At 47.1% G+C, this 20667-nt stretch overlaps 1 protein-coding gene across 1 annotated transcript; it reads left to right on the top strand.

Annotated features, from left to right (window-relative positions):
• The first annotated feature begins 577 nt into the window (after window positions 1-577).
• On the top strand, window positions 578-19710 carry TMEM268 (transmembrane protein 268). The gene is made up of 8 exons (XM_063144796.1): window positions 578-991; window positions 2896-3005; window positions 4889-4996; window positions 6048-6197; window positions 9036-9146; window positions 13148-13228; window positions 16015-16200; window positions 18531-19710. The coding sequence occupies exons 1-8, from the start codon at window positions 883-885 to the stop codon at window positions 18708-18710; spliced, it is 1035 nt and encodes a 344-aa protein (XP_063000866.1). The 5' UTR covers window positions 578-882; the 3' UTR covers window positions 18711-19710.
• Window positions 19711-20667: the final 957 nt, after the last annotated feature.

The following is a 20667-nucleotide window of genomic DNA, read 5'->3' as shown; positions in this document are numbered from 1 at the left end:
CTTCTTCTTCTTCTTCTTCTTCTTCTTCTTCTTCTTCTTCTTCTTTCATAGAATGATTACTTGAAGATGAGAAGACTTTGATCCTACTTTCAGTGTCGTCCTTATGTGTGCAACCCTTATACTCATAGCCCTAAATCATCAATAGAAGGTTGCCTGAGCCCAGGATCATCCTCAGAATGTTGGAGGGGTTGTTCAAGAGTGGGGATGTATATAAACATGTGGTGGTCATGCCCAAAGGTGAATATTTTCTGGAATAGTCTTCCAGTTCAATAACTGCCTGTTTGGCCCCATTAATGTGCATCTTCTGCTCCACGACATCTGGTTGCAAATCCCAACAGTGTTGTCTTATGTTCATGCATGTGCATTCAAACACATGTGCTTCCAAAAAAGAGAAGCCGGAAGATTGTGTTAGCAGATCCGGCTTCTGAAAACACGGCAGAAGAGTAATGCTTTGCACTTTCCCAAGGTTGGCTAATGTGAGGCCTGTGTTGCATGTATTTATGGGCCTCCAGCCAGGTCTCACCCCTCCCTGCTCCACCCCAACTGTTGTGAGCATAATATTGCTTCAGAGAATGACTCAATAAAATTTCCTGGAAGAGAGAAGAAGAAGTGAAACACATGGACAGAATTCTGCGAGCTGAGCTTCTGAAGAGACCTCAGACAGCTGAACATCCATCTTGAGTGCCACTTTAAGGTGGCTTGATCTTCACTTCCAGCTTTCTGCCACCTCTTGGACATGGCATAGAGAAATTGACGTGATTAGCTTTTGATGTTTTTCCAGGGGAAACCACCCAACAACATTCAAGCAGGAGATGAGGATGCAGGGAGCTGAACCTTCTACTGGATGATTACGGGAATCGCGGAAGGAAACATTCCTTCACCATGGCTTGCTGCAACAGCCAAGCAAGTACGTCTGAGGAAGAGGCACCGCCGTTCTCTGTCTCTTTCTGTCGGAGCCAAGGAGATGAATACTCTGATTCCTGGAGGAAAGGTAAGGGACTCATTTGCATGGCTGGTTGCCAGAAAAGGAAATAATATAAATTGGCCAGGAGTGAGATGAACGGAGAAGGATTTTCTCCATCATGTTGAATTGTTCTGTGCTAATTCTTGTACGTTGTAAAGGCTTTGTGATAATTTCGAGTTGCACCAGGCTACAGTTTTAAATGAATGCCTTTTTAAAATAATGATGATGATGATGATGAGCTGGCTAATTTTATGAAGGCCATTGTATGGTAAATTCAGAAATAATGCGACAGTTATGTATTATTCGGATCAGGAGGAATTCTCTCCCAACCTCTTACTCAAATTCTTGGGTTATCTTTACTATCTCTCCTGAGATGGGCATGATTTGCAGGGATGATAGCTCAATGGTTAGAGCATGTGGTTTGCATGCAGGAAATGCCATGTTCAGTACCTGACATCTCTGGGAGAAAACGATCTGTGGGTAGTATGACTGGGGAGAGACCATTGTCTGAAGCCATGAAGGGGCACAGCTGCTAGTCAGGGTAGACCGGCCTTTCCCAACCTGGGTCATTCCACATCAGGCCCATCTACCATGACCAGAGACTCCTAGAACAGTAGAGTTGGAAGCAGGCCCAGTGCTGCCATAGAGGCAACTCAGGCGGCCGCCTAGAGCGCTAAGCAAATGAGGGCACCGAACAGTGTACCCGGAAGCTGCTCTCCTAGAGCGGCTTCCGGGTGTGCTGTTCCAAAGCCGCCGCCCCAGCCTCCGCCCAACCCCAGCATCCTGGCTCCTTTGAAGCTAGGATGCTGGGGTTGGAGGCGGAGGCTTCAGCACGGCACGCCCGGAAGCCACTTCCGGGCGCGCCGCTTCAAAGCCTCTGCCCTGCCCCCCAACCCCAGCGTCCTGGCTTCAAAGCCAGGAGTGGGAGGGAGAGGATGGTGAGTGGGCGAGCAAGGGGGGAGCCGTAGCGGTGAGTGAGCGAGCGGGGGTGGCGGGCGAGCGATGGGGGGAGCCGGAGCAGCGAGCAGGTGGGGGCGGAGGGCGAGCGGGCGGATGGGTGGGTGAGCGAGCGGGGGGGAGCAGTGAGTGAGTGAGCGGGCGGGTGGGCAGGCGAGTGAGGGGGTGGTGAGTGAGCAAGCGGGGGGGCGGCTTCAGAACGCGCCTGCCTAGGGCGCAACATAGTCTGGTGCCGGCCCTGGTTGGAAGGGTCCTCTAAGGCTATCGAGTCCAACCCCCTGCTCAATGCAGGAATCCACCTTAAAGCATCCCTGACAGGTGGCCTCTAGTGTGGGAGAGCCCACGACCTCCCTAGGTAATCTGGGATAAAAGTATAAGAGCCTTCTTGGATCAGACCAAGGGTCCATCTAGTCCAGCACTCTCTTAAACAGTGGCCAACCAGCTGATGGGTGTTGCAGTCCAACAATATCCAGGAAGCCACAGTTTCCCCAAACCTGGCCTTCTACGACTGTCACCAGTTCTGAGGTCTAGAGATGGGATTTCCCCAACCTTACCTGGTCTTACAAGCTTAGTCACTGAGTGGTACCCAGTCAAGAGTAGGAGCTGCTTCATATCAAGTAGCTGCTTCATATCAAGTAGCTGCCTGGGATTTCAACCTTCTTCCTTTCCCATCATAACCTGCTCCCCGAGCCTTTTCACTGCAGACACCGGAGACTAAACGTGGGAGATTCTGTATGCAATCAGGCAGTGGAAGCCGGATGCCCAGGGTTTCGCCCAGAACCAGTCAGAACTTTAAAGGAGCTATCCAAGGAGTGAAGAGCCCTGACTGGTTCTGACCGAAACCTGGAGCGGATTCACCATCCCACTGATAGCAGAGCCACCAGCCGCCCCCGCAGTCAGGTGTTCTCCCGTTGGAGCTACGGCCCAGCGCCTGCCCAATACGGAAACGTTGTATTCCCTGCTGTGTTTTCCAGAGCTTCTCAATGGACAAGTGCTTCTGGTGCTCACCGCTAACGAGGTCCATCCTTCCACCCCTTTTGATGTGGATATTTGGGCAGAGAGACTGAAGACCATGGGAATCCAGGTGAGGTCCTTCTCAAAACCTGCAGCACAGAAGTAGTGCTGTTTATGGAATGCCACCAGGCACAATCTGTCCCTCTTTGCACATATTATGCTCCAGGTGAAAAATCAGGAACAACCAGATCTCAGTGAATAAGTCGCCCTCTTTGTGTGGGCTGCAGTCTTCAACAGGTGTGTTCTTCTTTTAGTATGACAGGTTCGGCTCCAGGCTTGCTTAGTTCAATGAACTTAGTTCCCATTGGACTCAATGAGACTCAAGTGAAGGCATGACTGACTTGTCCCATTGACACAAGCTAAGCCATGGCCAACTTATCCCATCACTTTCAACGAGGACGGAGTCCAACCAGTGTAGATGGAATCCAACCCTTTAATAGCACCATCTTCTGCATGTCTGCTCAGAACTAAGTCTATTTGAGTTCAGCGGGACTTAATTATTATTATTATTATTATTATTATTATTATTATTATTTATTTATTTATATAGCACCATCAATGTACATGGTACATTAATTCCCAAGGAGACGTGTACAGGATTGCAGCCTAAATTAAAATATCAGAAGGCTGGCTGCTTTAAGAGCAGTTGAATGGAGCTCTACAGGTCATTAAGATTTGTGCTTATTTTTTTTTTTAAAAAAGAACCTGAATTTTATTTAATCATAGCAGTTGTCCATGCTCTGGTAACCTCCAAGTTAGATTACTGCAATGCGCTCTACGTAGGGCTGCCTTTGAAGACGGTTCGGAAGCTGCAGCTCGTGCAAAATGCAGCAGCCAGATTGATTTCAGGAACCAGAAGGTTCGACCATATAACACCTGCTCTGGTCCGCTTGCACAGGCTGCCTGTATGTTTCCGAGCCCAATTCAAGGTGCTGGTTTTGACCTATAAAGCCTTACACGGCTTCGGACCACAATACCTGACGGAACGCCTCTCCCGACGTGAATATACCCGGTCACTACGTTCAACATCTAAGGTCCTCCTCCGGGTGCCTACTCCGAGAGAGGCTCGGAGTGTGGCAACGAGGGATAGGGCCTTTTCGGTGGTGGCTCCCAGACTGTGGAACGATCTCCCTGACGAGGCTCGCCTGGCGCCAACATTTATGTATTATGTTGTTTCTTTTTTATTGTATTGATGTATGTTTAAGTATTGAATAAAAAAATTAAAAAAAGAACAACCCAACACACATTGAAAATAAATTATAAAAGGCCCTGAGAATGAGGCAGAAAAACGGAAGCCCCTTCCATGGGGGAAACAAAACTTTCCGGAAATTCTTGAGTTTTTTCTTTTCTTACCCCATAGGGAAAAAAAGGATAGTTTTCAGAATTTTCACCACTTTTTCATCACTGTTACTTTTTGTGGTGGCTGCGTTCCCTCCCCTGGATGCCTTGGAGTGATGTTAAGTATATAGGGCCCTGTGGAGGATGCAAAGTGGGGTTCAGGTTGCCAACACAGTAGATACTTTTGCCACTTGTAGTGGCAGTGCAAAAAAAAAAAAATCCATAGGGGAAAAAAAAAAGGAACCTGTTCTATAGCCTTTGCCAATGGTGATGCCTCCCTGTGAGAAATTGTGGGAGAATTTCTCCTCCCCCTGGGGAAATTCGGTGAAATTGTGCCCCCAATTTCTCAGCCCACGGATAGGGTGGGGGATTGTGAGAGGCCGCTTGGGCTCAACTCTAGCATTTAAGCACCCCCAATGTTGTGGTGGATGGTTATTAGATTGTAAGCCTGTGCGGCAGGGTCTTGCTATTTACTGTGTAATCTGTACAGCACCATGTACATTGATGGTGCTATATAAATAAATAAATAAATAAATAAATAATAATAATAATAATAATGGTAGCCATTACGTTTGGACATACTGATGATGATACCTGTTGCCGTTGCCTAAACAGGTGACAGCAGACCAGTGGGAAAATCTAATTCAACGCGCTGTGCTGGAGCCGAAAGTGAAAAAGTACCTCTTCTACAACTCGAGGGCATTTGGGATAGCCATCACTGTGGTAAGGACCACATGGCCTTGATGAGAATTGGGGAAACGGGTGTTTGCTGAGGCCCAAAATGGTATCTTTTGCATGGTATCTTTTGTTATGGCACCCTTCTGCTGGTGGGGTAGGTTGACAGTACACGGTCCAGAAACTTCAGCTGGTACAAAACAGGGCAGCCCGTTTACTAACAGGGACTGGCCAGCGAGACCACATCACGCTAGTCCTTTTACAACTTCATTGGCTGTCAGTCCAGGTCCGGGCCCGATTCAAAGTGCTGGTACAAACATCCAAAGTTCTAAACGGCTTGGGGCCAGGCTATCTGAAGGAACGCCTCCTCCCATATGTACCTGCCCGGATGTTAAGATCATCCACAGGGGTCCTTCTCCGTGAGCCCCTGCCAAAGGAAGTGAGGCAGGTGGCTACTAGGAGCAGGGCCTTCTCTGCTGTGGCACCCCGGTTGTGGAACGAGCTCCCCAGAGAGGCTCGCCTGGTGCCTACACTGTATTCCTTCGATCGCCGGCTGAAGACCTTTTTATTTTCTCAATATTTTAACACCTAATTTAACTTAAAATTTAAACTTTGCTGTTTTAATTCCGTATTTTAACCTATATCAATTTCTGCTGCGTGGTTTTATCCTGGTTGTGCTTTTTACGTTGTATTTGGTATTTGTGTTTTTAGACTGTTGGTTGTTTTGTTGTGCTTTTCATGGTTTTAATTTTTGTGAACCGCCCAGAGAGCTTCGGCTATTGAGCAGTATAAAAATGCAATAAATAAATAAACTAACGAAATAAACATTGATAAATTGGATCCAGGTCCTCCAAGCTCCGTGCTTCGAACGTAGCCTCCATTTTTGGGTGAAAATGTTGATCAGCATGAGCTTGGCTTGGCTTCCTGAGCGCTAATGGATGTGCTGTCCTCTTTTTTTAAGATGGTTTGGATTTATTTATTATTTTATTTTATTGGGAACACAAACTCTCCCACCTTTGCCACTTACCTGTGGAGTGAAACAGCCTATCTGCTGCTGTGCTATACTTAAATATGCTGCCCCCCATCCCTGTCATTTCAGGTTTTGTATGTGACTCTCTGGATCAATCTTTATTCCACCCTGCAAACGTTCTCCATCGGAAAATCTTGGAAAGTCAGTATCTTGGTCACTGCGGTGGCCCTGGTGATTGCTTTGGCCATCAGACTCATCACTCAGCATTACCAAAATAAGGTAAGATGAGACCGGGTCTGTACTGAGTTGTGACGTCCGCAATGATTTCATTCTATAACCAATGAAAAATTGAAGGGAGCCCATTTGGTTCTACATTCATTTGTGAGGAAACAAATGCCATGAGTAATAAATAGCTTTCTTTTTGTGGTTTCATCCATCACTCATTTGGGTGGAAGGAAAGCCTTGATCTTCCTTGGATGCAACGGGTGAGTCGGTTGGCCATTTCTTGGTGGCTGCCATTTTGTTTTTGTCATATCGTATCATATTGTATCGTTCTAGAATGTTCTGGGAACAAAATAGCAGCCTCCAGGAGGCCATCGGTTACTAGCAAGGAGCTGGGACTAACCGCGATGGTGGGCCACACTTTCTTGGTGGCTGCCATTTTGTTTTTGTCATATCGTATCATATTGTATCGTTCTAGAATGTTCTGGGAACAAAACAGCAGCCTCCAGGAGGCCATCGGTTACTAGCAAGGAGCTGGGACTAACCGCGATGGTGGGCCACACTTTCTTGGTGGCTGCCATTTTGTTTTTGTCATATCGTATCATATTGTATCATTCTAGAATGTTCTGGGAACAAAATAGCAGCCTCCAGGAGGCCATCGGTTACTAGCAAGGAGCTGGGACTAACCGCGATGGTGGGCCACACTTTCTTGGTGGCTGCCATTTTGTTTTTGTCATATCGTATCATATTGTACCATTCTAGAATGTTCTGGGAACAAAACAGCAGCCTCCAGGAGGCCATCGGTTACTAGCAAGGAGCTGGGACTAACCGCGATGGTGGGCCACACTTTCTTGGTGGCTGCCATTTTGTTTTTGTCATATCATATCATATTGTATCATTCTAGAATGTTCTGGGAACAAAATAGCGGCCTCCAGGAGGCCATCGCCAGGATGCTGAGGTCAGGGCCACAGTCCCCCTCCATGCCCATACCATGAGTGAACATCCCATATCACATCTTGCTTCAGAATCCAGGGTGGAACAAACTGCTCTACAAAACAGCACAAAGCGGATGGAGAAGATCAACATACCAGAAGTAAAGTGGAGACAGGCTTGGGCAGTTGAGCCTGAATGTGAAAACGCAGAACTTACAGATGCTGTAGGGTGTCCTGCCTTTCATCTGTGAAATGGTGGCCATGGGGCTGGTGGTGTGGAAGGTAGGGCAGCTCATGGTCGGCAGAGCCAAGGAGTTGCACAAGGTTATGGGTAGGCGACTTTCCTTGGGTTGAGGGGTTCATTTGATATTGGCACACCCATGTGCCCACACCCACTTACTTACACTATTACACCATTGGTATAATAAGGAGCCTCCGCCTTCTGAGCTACGGCCTTTCCTGTGGAAACTCTGTATAGTGTCCAGTTGTGTCATTCCGTTAGCGCAAATGACGTTGCGCTTACGGAAACCAGGTTCTGAACGATGCACAAGTGGGAGAATCCAGTGAACGTTACATTTGCGCAACTGTAGTTTTGCATTACCCTTCGGCAACTGGTTGTGCAACGGGTTGGAGAGTCTGCTTGCGCATCTGGTTGCGCAAGCGTCATGGGCAGCGGCTTGCACAACCGAAAGACTTGGCAGAACGATACCGCTGGATACTGCCCTATCCTTTACTGAGCAGTTGCTGGGGGAACCCTCAAAGGCAATTCTCACCAGGGCTGTGCACCGACCCCCCGATTCGGCTCAGAGGCTGATTCAAAGCCCCCCAAAACAGCCCCGATTTGGGGTGCTTCGGGGGTTGCCTGCCTTGGCTCAGTGTCGAAGCTGTGGTGAGATTCGGGCCCTCCAAAGCGACTCGGCCTTTTCTGGGTGCTGGCTGTGCAGCCGGCACCCAGAGAAGCCTCCCTTTCCTTGCTTTCCCTGTTTACCTTCTGCCATTGCCTCCTCCGCCTCCTCGCTCCTACCGCCATCACCGCTGATGAGAAGAACCAGGCTGTGATTTTAAGATATCGCGGGGGCTCTGATTAGTACCTCTATGGCCACCGTAGTTTGTGGCCATAGAGGCATTAACAGTTTAGTACCTCTATGGCCACAAACTACGGCGTAGATGCTAAAAAGAGAAATCAACTCTTTTTTGGATTTTAAGAATAAAATAGTTCTAAGCACCAGAGTTGATTTCTCTTTTTTAGCATCTACGCGTATTGGTGTGTTCCCCCCCCCCACATCAGCATACCGCAAACTACGGTGGCCGTAGAGGTACTAAACTTAAAATCGTGGCCTGGTTCTTCTCAGATGCGGTGTCGGCATTGATGATGGCAGCTGGCAGGAGCAAGGAGCAGGAGGTGGTGGCAATGGCAGCAGGTAAGCGGCGCAGGGCTTCGGGGCGCCTCAGGCTGAACCAGAACAGCTTCGGAACCGAGGCGAAGCAGGCTGAATCAGCCCGCCTCGGCTCAGATTCAGACATTCGTCCGAGGCGCTGCGAAGCCCTAATTCTCAGCACCTTCATCAAACTATAACCATCAGGCCAACCCCCTCAGGGACGTATCTTTTAGAGGAAAGGCAGGGAACCTGTGGCCTTCAAGATGTCGTTGAGAGTCCAACTCCTATCAGCTCCAGACCAGTGGACAGGGATGATGGAAATCCGACAGTATGCAGAGAGCCACACGCTTGTTCTAGAGACCTTTGGTGGAAGTATCTAAGCACAGACTGTGCAGCTGTCTCTCAGGGATGCTGCTTCCAGTTCTGTAATTCCGTTATTCCACAGCAGCTTTCTGCCGCCTTCCAGATGTGTTCTGCTGCACCATCCATAATGCTCAGCCAACAGGGCCATTGCCCATGCCACTGCAAAATGGCTCCCGTCCCACCTCCGCTGCTCAACGTCTTTCCTCTTTCTCGCATGCCAGATGAATCCGAATACTGACATGAGGCTGGCAGCTGCCAACGAAGCCTTCATGAAAAACGAATTCTTGGTGGGATTCACGGATATCCCAGACAAACATCACAGCATCCCGCAGGTATCCTTTCTGTGTGGGATAACAGCAATTTCTGCCTGGTAGCGTATGACGGGGACCCTAGAAAAAGCGGTTTTGTCACCCATGAAATTTTATCTGATTTCTTTTTCTTTTTCGTATTTACAGCCCAACATAATATATGCCTCTTCAGAATAAGTCCCACTTTGCACAATGCCTGGGATATCAGCTTTCCCCAGTTTTGGGGGGATGCTATTTTGGGCTGCATTAATAGAAGTATAGCTTCCAAATCCCGTGAGGTACTGGTTCCTCTCTATTCGGCCCTGGTTAGGCCTCATCTAGAGTATTGTGTCCAGTTCTGGGCTCCACAATTCAAGAAGGACGCAGACAAGCTGGAGAGTGTTCAGAGGAGGGCAACCAGGATGATCAGGGGTCTGGAAACAAAGCCCTATGAAGAGAGACTGAAAGAGCTGGGCATGTTTAGCTTGGAGAAGAGAAGATGGAGGGGAGACATGATAGCACTCTTCAAATACTTAAAAAGGTTGTCACACAGAGGAGGGCCAGGATCTCTTCTCGATCCTCCCAGAGTGCAGGACACGGAATAATGGACTCAAGTTACAGGAAGCTAGATTCCAGCTGGACATCAGGAAAAACTTCCTGACTGTTAGAGCAGTATGACAATGGAACCAGTTACCTAGGGAGGTTGTGGGCTCTCCCACACTAGAGGCCTTCAAGAGGCAGCTGGACACCCATCTGTCAGGGATGCTTTAGGGTGGATTCCTGCATTGAGCAGGGGGTTGGACTCGATGGCCTTGTAGGCCCCTTCCAACTCTGCTATTCTATGATTCTATGATTCTATGATTCTTATACTACATTTCCGTCCTGCCGTTCCTGAGTTTCCCAGTGTATATCCTCACAACCACCTTGTAAAGTAGGTTAGAATCATCGACTCATGGGTATTAATGAGAGCTGGAAGGTACCAGGGGGATCATACATCCAACCCCTGCTCAATGTAGGAACAGCGTCCTGCTTTGGATGGAGGTACAGCATCTTAGATAGACGACACGTGGGCTTGTCTTAAATACCTTCAGTGAAGAAGAGACCATCACCGTACTGGTTGGAGACAATGGAAGACTGAGGCCTCAGCTAGACGAGGGGGGTAAAAGGGCGACGATCTCGTGATTTTATGATCGCAAGATTGCCGCCCTCGTTTGCACGTGGCGCGCAGCGTTGCGGCCGCCATTTTGTTTTTGGTTTTATTGGAGTCGGAGTACATGAGCGCTTGTGCGCAGAAGGTAAGGTTTGTTTGTTTGTTTAAAAATTAAATTTCTCCGCTACACCCACCCCACCCCCAGTGGGCACAGAGCTCCTGGCTCCATGCGGTTACTAGCAAGGAGCTGGGACTAACAGCGATGGTGGCCACACTTTCCACGGTCTCGGGATCATCCTGAGATTGCGGAAAAACAACCCTGTGGACACACAGGGACGATCCCAGGATGGTCCTCAGGATATCACCCCATCTAGCTATGGCCTGAGTCCAGCAACAACCAGAAGGCCACAGGTTTCTGATCTGTTATATGATGACGCTTCAGATATTTGCAGACTGCTATTATGTCTCTCCATAATCTTCTCCAAGCTGGATATCTTCTTCAAAGATATCCAGCCTTTTCTTCAGTCCTCATTGGAAACGGCCGTAGCTGTTGATGGTTGTACATGCAGAAGATTCCAGGTTTGATCCCAGGTAGGACAGGAAAAATGTCTCGCCCGAAACCCTCTAGAGAGCAACTGCCAGTCAGTGTTGACATTACAGGGCAAGATGGACTAAGGTCTGACACGGTATAAGGCTGTTTCCTATATTTGTATGACAAAGCCGGTTGATGAGCATTTCTGAATGAGCATAGATTTGAACATTGGCCATTTAGTGGTTAGTCTAACACACTAACCACTAAACCACACTGTCTCTCATTTAGTCATTTGATACTAATTGAATTCAACGTTTGGTTTGGCACTTTGCCTTTTAGAGAGGCAAGTTCAAGGGGGACATGAGTCACAGGGCTGTGCTTGCCTAGCTTTTTCCAATAATAGAGTACAGTAAGCAATATAAGATGGCTATTTATATGATCTTCACCTCCCACATTTCAATGGATATACTCATTTTTGAAAGCAGTTTTTTTTTAAGATTGGTAATTTTTTTCTGGTCAAAACAAAGTCAATGGACCTGGCAAATATTGGTCAAATATTTTGAAAATATTCAGTTCAGTTGAGCAACAAATAAATATTTTGATTGTCAATAGGTTTGGTTCTTATTAAATGCATCTGGCCCAGATTTTTGTACAAGTGTACCCAGTTCACAACTCCCAAACCTATATCTGAACAGAACATGCTTGCATCCTGACATCCATAATTTTCAGAATTTTGCATTGCAGTTCTTTCAGTCCCTCTTCATAGGGCTTTGTTTCCAGACCCCTGATCATCCTGGTTGCCCTCCTCTGAACACGCTCCAGCTTGGCTGCATCCTTCTTGAAGTGTGGTGCCCGGAACTGGACGCAATACTCAAGATGAGGCCTAAGCAGTGCTGAATAGAGGGGAACCAGTACCTTGTGCGTTTTTGGAAGCTATACTTCTATTAATGCAACCCCAAATAGCATTTCCTTTTTTGGCAGCCACATCACACTGTTGGTTCATATTCAGCTTGTGATCTACGGCAATTTCAAGATCTTTCTTGCTTGTAATATTGCTGAGCTAAGTATTCCCCATCTTGTAACTGTGCATTTGTTTTCTTTTTCCTAGGGGGCGGCTTCTTCTTCTTCTTCTTCTTCTTCTTCTTCTTCTTCTTCTTCTTCTTCTTCTTCTTCTTCTTCGTCTTCTATCATATAATAGTAGAGTTGGAAGGGGCCTGTAAGGCCATCGAGGAGTCCTCGTCCTCGTCTTCGTCCCCCTCCTCCTCCTCCTCTTCTTCTTCGTCTTCTTCAATCATAGAATCATAGAATAGTAGAGTTGAAAGGGGCCTATAAGGCCATCGAGTCCTCCTCCTCCTCCTCCTCCTCCTCCTCCTCCTCCTCTTCTTCTTCTTCTTCTTCTTCTTCTTCTTCTTCTTCTACTCATAGAATAGTAGAGTTGGAAGGGGCCTATAAGGCCATCGAGTCCTCCTCCTCCTCCTCCTCCTCCTCCTCCTCTTCCTCCTCCTCCTCCTCCTCCTCCTCTTCTTCTTCTTCTTCTTCTTCTTCTTCTTCTTCTTCTTCTTCTTCTTCTCATAGAATAGTAGAGTTGGAAGGGGCCTATAAGGCCATCGAGTCCTCCTCCTCCTCCTCCTCCTCCTCCTCCTCCTCCTCCTCCTCCTCTTCTTCTTCTTCTTCTTCTTCTTCTTCTTCTTCTTCTTCTCATAGAATAGTAGAGTTGGAAGGGGCCTATAAGGCCATCGAGTCCTCCTCCTCCTCCTCCTCCTCCTCCTACTACTACTACTACTACCTTTTATGACTACATTCGGTTTTGTTTTTATTGTATGTTAGGATTATATGACCGTTCAGGCCTGTAATTTTGTACACCACCGCCCTGATAAATTGATTTAAATATCTTTTAACAATAATCGACTTCTTCTTGGGAGCTTTGCACAGCAGACAGCCAGAGTACATAAAGAGGATGAACTCTGGTTCCTGCAGAAAGTACGATGGAGTCACGGGAAGAGCTAGGCAGGGACCTTTGATCATTGCTAACTTGTTCACTCTTCTTGTTCTGAGATACCTGCAAGTAGAGTAGTTGGCCAGTAGGAGGAGTTTGTTTGCCGCTGACTGTTGTAAACTGCCTTCCCCAGCCTGGTCCTCTCCAGATGTTTTGGGCTGCAACCCCCAGCGTTTCTGACCATTGGCCATGTTGGCTGGGGTTGATGGGAGTTGAAATCCGGAACGTCTGGAGAGTACTAGATTGGGGAAAGCTGGCCTAGATGATATAATCAAGAAATACTCTGAGAGCCCTGTATGGTTCTGTGTTGATCCACAAGGAAATGGGCTGTACTTCCCTTAACCTCTCCCACTCCCTGCATTCTTCAGCTATGGTTTGTTCACTTCGACGTGGGACCATGCCTTCACTCCTTGGCAGACTCGGTGGCAGAAATGAAGAGGAACCAGCAGGTGAGTTGTTTATTATTATTATTATTATTATTTATTTATTTATTTATTTATTTATATAGCACCATCAATGTACATGGTGCTGTACAGATTACACAGTAAATAGCAAGACCCTGCCGCATAGGCTTACAATCTAATAAAGTTGTAGTAAACAATAAGGAGGGAAAGAGAATGCAAACAGGCACAGGGAAGTGTAAACAGGCACCGGGTAGGGAGAAGCTAACAGTATAGAGTCAGAACAAACTCAATATTTGAAGGCTATAGGGAAAAGAAAAGTTTTTAGCTGAGTTTTAAAAGCAGTGATTGAGTTTGTAGTTCTCAAGTGTTCTGGAAGAGCGTTCCAGGCGTAAGGGGCAGCAGAAGAAAAAGGACGAAGCCGAGTAAGGGAAGGTCCTAGGGCAGGCGAGAAGCATGGCATCAGAGGAGCGGAGAGCACGAGCGGGGCAATAGTGTGAGATGAGAGAGGAGAGATAGGCAGGAGCTAGACCGTGAAGAGCTTTGAAGGTTAACAGGAGAAGTTTATATTGGATTCTGGAGTGAATTGGAAGCCAATGAAGAGATAGATGGTCTCCAAGGAGCAGGAGGTGACTGCAGAAGCCAAACTGACAATCAGGTAATTGACGATACTCTCTGGAGAATCCTAGAATAGCAGAGTTGGAAGGGGCCTACAAGGCCATCGAGTCCAACCCCCTGCTCAATGCAGGAATCCACCCTAAAGCATCCCTGACAGGTGGTTGTCCAGCTGCCTCTTGAAGGCCTCTAGTGTGGGAGAGGAGCCCACCACCTCCCTAGTTGGGAGGTTGTGGTTGGGAGGGTGCTGTTACCCTCATGTCCTGCTTGTGGGTTTTCCATGTGTATCTGGTTGGCAACTGTGTGAACCCTTGGTCTGATCCAGCAGGGCTGTTCTTACGCCCAGTCAATGATAGTCTCCTAAGTAAGAGCTCCTCCCATATGTACCTGCCCGGGCCTTAAGATCATCCACAGGGGTCCTTCTCCATGAGCCCCTGCCAAAGGAAGTGAGGCAGGTGGCTACTAGGAGCAGGGCCTTCTCTGCTGTGGCACCCCGGCTGTGGAACGAACTCCCCAGAGAGGTTCGCCTGGCGCCTACACTATACTCTTTTAGACACCAGGTGAAGACCTTTTTATTTTCTCAGTATTTTAACACCTAATTTAACTTAAAATTTAAACTTTGCTGCTTTAATTCCATATTTTAATCTCTATCAATTTCTGCTGTGTGGTTTTACCCTGGTTGTGCTTTTTATATTGTCTTTTGTATCTGTGTTTTTAGACTGTTGGTTGTTTTGTTGTGCTTTTCATGATTTTAATTTTTGTGAACCGCCCAGAGAGCTTCAGCTATTGGGCAGAATAAAAACGTACTAAATAAATAAATAAGAGCTTTAAACTAAAATATGCTGACAATTTTGGGCTCGCCACACCCACTATTAGAATGCGGTCTCCAAGAATTTCTCCAAAATGGATTTCGGCTCTTGAAAGAGGGTGGGCACCCCTGCTAGTTACAAAGCGAGACAATCAATGGCACAGTTTGAGCTGCGTCTTCTCACTGGGCATGAAAAACAAGCATTCATCCTTCTCCATTTTTTTTCCTAAATACCTAGTGAAATGCCAGGGAGGCATTTCAGCTCCTAACCCACCAAGTTTTAAAAACTCTTCACTGCCTGCCAATTAGTTTCAGGGCGAAGTATAAAGTGTTGCTTATCAGCTTTAAAGCCCTACATGGTTTGGGCCCAGGCTACCTGCGGGATCAGATCAGATCAGATTTTTATTATGCGGTCACAGACCCAATAAAAGCAATACCAACAATCATTAATTTAAAACCATAAAATTACAGTCTTTTGTTCAACAGGCTAAAAGAGTTATTAAAAACATACACATATTTAAAATATATAGGCATAGTTAGTAAAATTGGGAAAGTGGGCCCCATGCTGCAGGTTGGGAATCTGAGGTGGATCCTGGGTCTGGATCAGTTGAAGACCACTAGCCTATGAAATATTCTGGCCTCTGACCACTCTCTTTCACCCTGAGCACGGAGTTACATACATTTTATTATGTGGTCACAGACCCAATAGAAACTATACCAACTATACCAACAATCATTAATTTAAAACCATAAAATCACATTAGTTCATTAGATTCCTGCGGGATCGCCTTCTCCCGTACAATCCACCCCGCACACTCAGATCCTCTGGGAAGAATCTACTTCAGCTAGCAAAAACTAGATTAACAACTGTTACCCAGAGGACCTTCTCTTCTGCTGCTCCCAGACTGTGGAATGGCCTGCCGGAGGAGACTCGTCAACTTAACAGTCTACTAGCATTCAAGAAAGCTATAAAGACTGATCTCTTCCAGCAGGCCTATCCAGTGGGATTTTAAGATGTTTTAAAATGTTTTTAGGATGTTTTTATCAGTGTATATTATGTTTTAATTGAGTATTATGTATTTTATCATTTGTTGTTCCTCCCCCCCTTGACAAAATGGAGAGGTGGACAAGAATTATTATTATTATTATTATTATTATTATTATTATTATTATTGATCCCCAAACTCATTACGCATTGTATGCATGGAAAGTCCTTGGTCTGTCTTCGATCGGCTCTGCGCGCCTGGGTGTGTTCACACGTGTGCACGCCAAATTAAACAAAGCGGTAAAGAGAAGAAAACGAAATAAAATAACGAATCCATCTGAATGAAAAGGAGTGCTCCTTCTGGGTGTTCCCTTGTGTGCCGCGTAGCTGTCCGGTGAATACATCCTTTCTCTTTCTCCTTTCCAGACTGCTCTGAAACACAGTCAGGATAAACTCTGTATTGTCATTGAGACAGCCATCCTTCCAAGTCTGGAAAAGAAGCCGGGAAGTTCTTTAGAGGATTCTCCGCTCTTGCCTGAGGAAAAGAATAGCAACTGGGGCACCCTGACCTGCCGGGATTTCCTCCATCTTCTCCCAGATGGAACGCCGGAGGCAAGGATTTCTTGTCACGGGGTTATCTCGAGGGAATGGGACCGCTGTATCTGGTGTGACTCAGGTGTCACGAAGGTTTGGGTGGCTTGCTTTTCCCGCTGTCGCTTCCATCAGTGGTGGGATGAGCTTTACCTTTTGAACTTCATCCTGTGAGGCATCCCCTCTGTCATTTCCACAGATGAAAATGTCTTTGGGAAACACGCCCCACGCATGCAGTGCGTAAACACCAAAGAGTGTCACCTGTATGATGCTAACGCATTCCGAAACCCTCGTCTTTGCGGGAGACGTGATGTTAAGTGGATGTGCCTCACATTTCTCAGGCGTCATTATGTGAAAGCTGAACTCATCTTGCCAAGCTTTACGTAGCTAAGTTGTGGGGGAAGTTCAGGCAGGATAAACTGAAAAGTTCAGCGAAAAGTGCCGGTGTGGTTCCCTCGCCCCCTGCCCCGCCGTTTCCTTTTTCACTTGGATTAGAAAATGCTTCCTCACTGAGAGATGTATTTCAATTTGGAACAGTGTCATAACTCTCATTCTTTGGCAGCTGAAAAGGGTTGTGTAAGTCTAACTGTACCTCTGTTCTCACAGCCAGGACGTCAGAGATTTAGCTTGGATAAAAGGAGGCTAAAGGGAAACCTGATAGAAGTGTACAAAATGACGGAGTGTACAAAATGATGTACAAAATGACGAAGTGTACAAAGTGATGGAGAATGTGGATAGGGAGACATTTTTCTCCCTCTCTCAAAATGCTAGAACCCGAGGCCATCCCATGATGCTGATTGGTGGGAGATTTGGGGCAGAGAAAAGAAAGGACTTCTTCACACAGTGCAGAGTTAAACTATGGAATTCACCACTACAAGATGTAGTGATGGCCACCAATGTGAATGGCTTTAAAAGGGGGTTGGATAAATTCCTGAAAGAGAAGGCTATCAATGACTACTAGTCCTAATGACTAAGTTCAACCTCCAGTATCTGAGGCAGTAAGCTAGTGTGCACCAGTTGCTGGGGAACATGGGTGGGAGGGTGCTGTTGCAACATGTCCTGCCTTGTTGGTCCCTGGTCAACAGCTGGTCTTCTTTCTATTTTTTATTAAAAACAACAACACCCCCAGTACTTTTAGAATGCCTATTGGAGATCATTTGACCTCACCCTCTCCATAAGGCATTCAGGAAGAACTCCTGGGCTCTTTTAAGAAAAATAAGAACAAAAGAAGAGCCCTGATGCTGGATCAGACCAAGGGTCCATCTAGTCCAGCACTCTGTTCACACAGTGGCCGACCAGCCATCGGCCAGGGATGAACAAGCAGGATGACTTCTTCTTCTTTTCCTCCTCCTCCTCCTCCTCCTCCTTCTTCTTCACATAAGAAGAGCCCTGATGCTGCATCAGACCAAGGGTCCATCTAGTCCAGCACTCTGTTCACACAGTGGCCCACCAGCCATCGGCCAGGGGTGAACAAGCAGGACTCCTCCTCCTCCTCCTCCTCCTCCTCCTCCTCCTGAACATAAGAAGAGCCCTGATGCTGGATCAGACCAAGGGTCCATCTAGTCCAGCACTCTGTTCACACAGTGGCCCACCAGCCATTGGCCAGGGATGAACAAGCAGGATTTCTTCTTCTTCTTCTTCTTCTTCTTCTTCTTCTTCTTCTTCTTCTTCTTCTTCTTCTTCTTCTTCTTCTTCTTCTTCTTCTTCTTCTTCAGAACATAAGAAGAGCCTTGATGCTGTATCAGACCAAGGGTCCATCAAGTCCAGCACTCTGTTCACACAGTGGCCAACCAGTAGTTGGCCAAGGAACAACAAAGCAGGACATGGTGCAAAAGCACCCTCCCACCCATGTTCCCCAGCAACTGGTGCACCCAGGCTTATTGCTTTGAATACTGGAGGTAGCACACAAACATCAGGGCTAGTGGCCATTGAGAGCCTTCTCGTCCAGGAATTTATCCAACCCCCTTTTAAAGCCATCCAAATTGGTGGCCATCACCACACCTTGTGGTAGTGAGTTCCATAGAAAGAAGATTCCTCAGCAACACTTAAAAAGGTATGTAACAACCCAGTATCCCTCCCCAAGGAGAAAATTCTCACCGCTCCTAGCCTCTTTCTCCAGAATTTTCGCTCCCTCCCCGAAATGATGGCATTATCGAAATTTTCGCACAGCACTAATAGAAATGTAATGAATGAACCCTGAGCCAACTTCACACATGGCTCCCAAGGTGGCAAAGGTTGTGCACCCCTGATGATGGCAAAATTAGAACCCAAACTGGGCAGGTGCTGGAAAAGTAAGTGGTCTCAGCAGCTTAGAAACTTTCAGTAAATATTGATGCTTGGACTCGTTTCAGGTGATGGCCCATCAGCTATTGACGGTCTACAGCAGCTATTACGTACGGCTCTTGGTCAGTGGTCAGCTTCCAGAGGTCCCTGTAGGACGGCACGTAGCACTTGTCCGGACCCCCTGCCTCTGCCAATTCATCGAGACGATGGTGCTGAGGGAGCGATTCTCTTGGTTCAACCTGAGGTGACCCATCCAGGCTGAAATGGTACTTGTTGTTCCAATGTCAAATGCAGAGAATCAGCTGTTTCAGGCAGGCCAGCTTCATCCTGGAGGAAATAGCGACAGGTCCCTCTGTCCTCCATGTGCTAGAGTTGGCCAGCAGAAATTTTCCAGAAGACACTCTTGCCTCGTGTAGTGCTCCATCGGGCCAATGATGCATCCAGCACACATGACTGCCGGCAACTCTCCAAGGTCCTGGAGCGACATATGTTCCACATGCCACAAGTACTTGAGGCGGATTCAAGGCGTTCTTTTCCCAGATCTCAGCTCACTGTATTTACTGTAATGGCCGAAGTATTTTTGTATGAAGTCATGCAGGAGACACCCTCTCACTGGGAAAGGGTGAGACCAAAGCGAATGATCAATCAATCGGCCTGAGTCAGTTTAACGGCAGATGAGATCTAAACAACGCTTGCCTCCTTCCAGACACTTACATATTAAAAAAAATCCTGCCAGCCTTCCCAGACATGTAAGAATGCAAAACATGGTCTCAGTCTCATCTCTTTCTGGGAAGAAAACAATTGCTTTTAGCCGAGATCAAAGACCTGCTTTGAGAAATAGCCTACTGTGGTTGCTGGGCAATGGACAGACGAATGGAGAATTCCCTTGAGCTGCAACTGATCTTGGACACTGTGCAAACTGAAAACAGCAACACTGGGAATGTTCAGAGAACACACTAAGCCATGGTTAGCCCAGTAACCCTTTTGCAGCCAAGAGTGAGTGAGTGCGTGTAAACCGTGGTTATGTAGTCACCATGGTTAGGAAGGGTTCGCACGACATGCTAAGCCATAATGTTTAGCTCGAAATGCTTAAGCACCGTGGCTTAGCATGTCATCTGAACAGGGTCTCTGTTAGGTTGATGTCTCCTCTTCTGGTCTTAGGGCCCTGGTAAAGCACCAATCGAGGTGCCCTCTAAAACTGATCCTGGAATGACTGTGCTGTGGGATTAAAGAACTGCATTCCTATTCTCTTCCTGACCTGTAAATGAGCAGATATTTCCGAGGAAACAACGCCCATTCCCAGCGCTCTTTCTGCCAAAGGAAGCTCACCCCATGAAGACTTTCCTGTACCTTCCACTTCATGGGTGATGGATTCATCCTGTGTTCAGCGGCCAGCAGCAAAAAAGAGTGTGTGTTCCTTTAGTCGGGTGTGGGAGAGCTTCGCCCCATATCTCAGAAAGAGAAATCCCTCCCTCTTACAGCAAACCTCAGGGGATGAGTGCAGATAGTTCAGGAGTTAAACCAGGGCTGTGGGGAAATGAAAGGAGGAGGATTCAGCATGCTCCAGGGAAACCCAAGATTTGCAGAAACCTTAAAAACAAACTCTAAAGGAACAAAAAGAAATAAACAACCCAAATTAACCCTGAGCAGGTTGAGGACGTAAGAAGAGCCATGTTGGATCACACCAAGCCTCCATCTAGTCCTGCACTCTATTCCCACAGTGGCTAACCAGCTATTGACCAGGGTCCCACAAGCAGGACTTGGTGTAACAGCACCCACCCACCCACCCATGTTCGCCACCAACTGGTGTATATAGACTTAACAGCCTCTGATACAGGAGGTAGCACATAGCCATCAGGACCAGTAGCCATTGATGACCTTCTCCTCCTCCAGGAATGTATCCACCCCCCTTTTAAAGCCATCCAAACTGGTGGCCCTCACTACATCTTGCGGTAGCAAATCCCATAGTTTAACTATGCTCTGTGTGAAGAAGTCCTTATAGAATCAATCATAGAATAGCAGAGTGGAAGGGGCCTACAAGGAAATCGAGTGCAACCCTTCTACGTGTCCTGAATCTCCCACCCATCAGCTTCATGGGAGGGACCCCTTTGGGTTCTAGTATTGTGGGAGAGGGAGAAAAATGTCTCATTCTCCACACCGTGCATACTCATACTCATGGAACACTTAGTGACAGCTGGAAAAGAA

This window comes from Elgaria multicarinata, chromosome 19 (genome assembly GCF_023053635.1).
Source record: "Elgaria multicarinata webbii isolate HBS135686 ecotype San Diego chromosome 19, rElgMul1.1.pri, whole genome shotgun sequence".
Lineage (NCBI taxonomy): Eukaryota > Metazoa > Chordata > Lepidosauria > Squamata > Anguidae > Elgaria > Elgaria multicarinata.
Note: the sequence above shows the minus strand (reverse complement) of the source record. Positions and strands in the feature narration are given on the sequence as shown.

Excerpts from the sequence above, each read along its gene's own strand:
- TMEM268 (XM_063144796.1), top strand. The coding sequence starts at position 883 with ATGGCTTGCTGCAACAGCCAAGCAAGTACGTCTGAGGAAGAGGCACCG. Across the intron at positions 4,997-6,047 it reads TTGGGATAGCCATCACTGTG|GTTTTGTATGTGACTCTCTG; the intron begins GTAAGGACCACA and ends CTGTCATTTCAG. Across the intron at positions 9,147-13,147 it reads AACATCACAGCATCCCGCAG|CTATGGTTTGTTCACTTCGA; the intron begins GTATCCTTTCTG and ends TGCATTCTTCAG.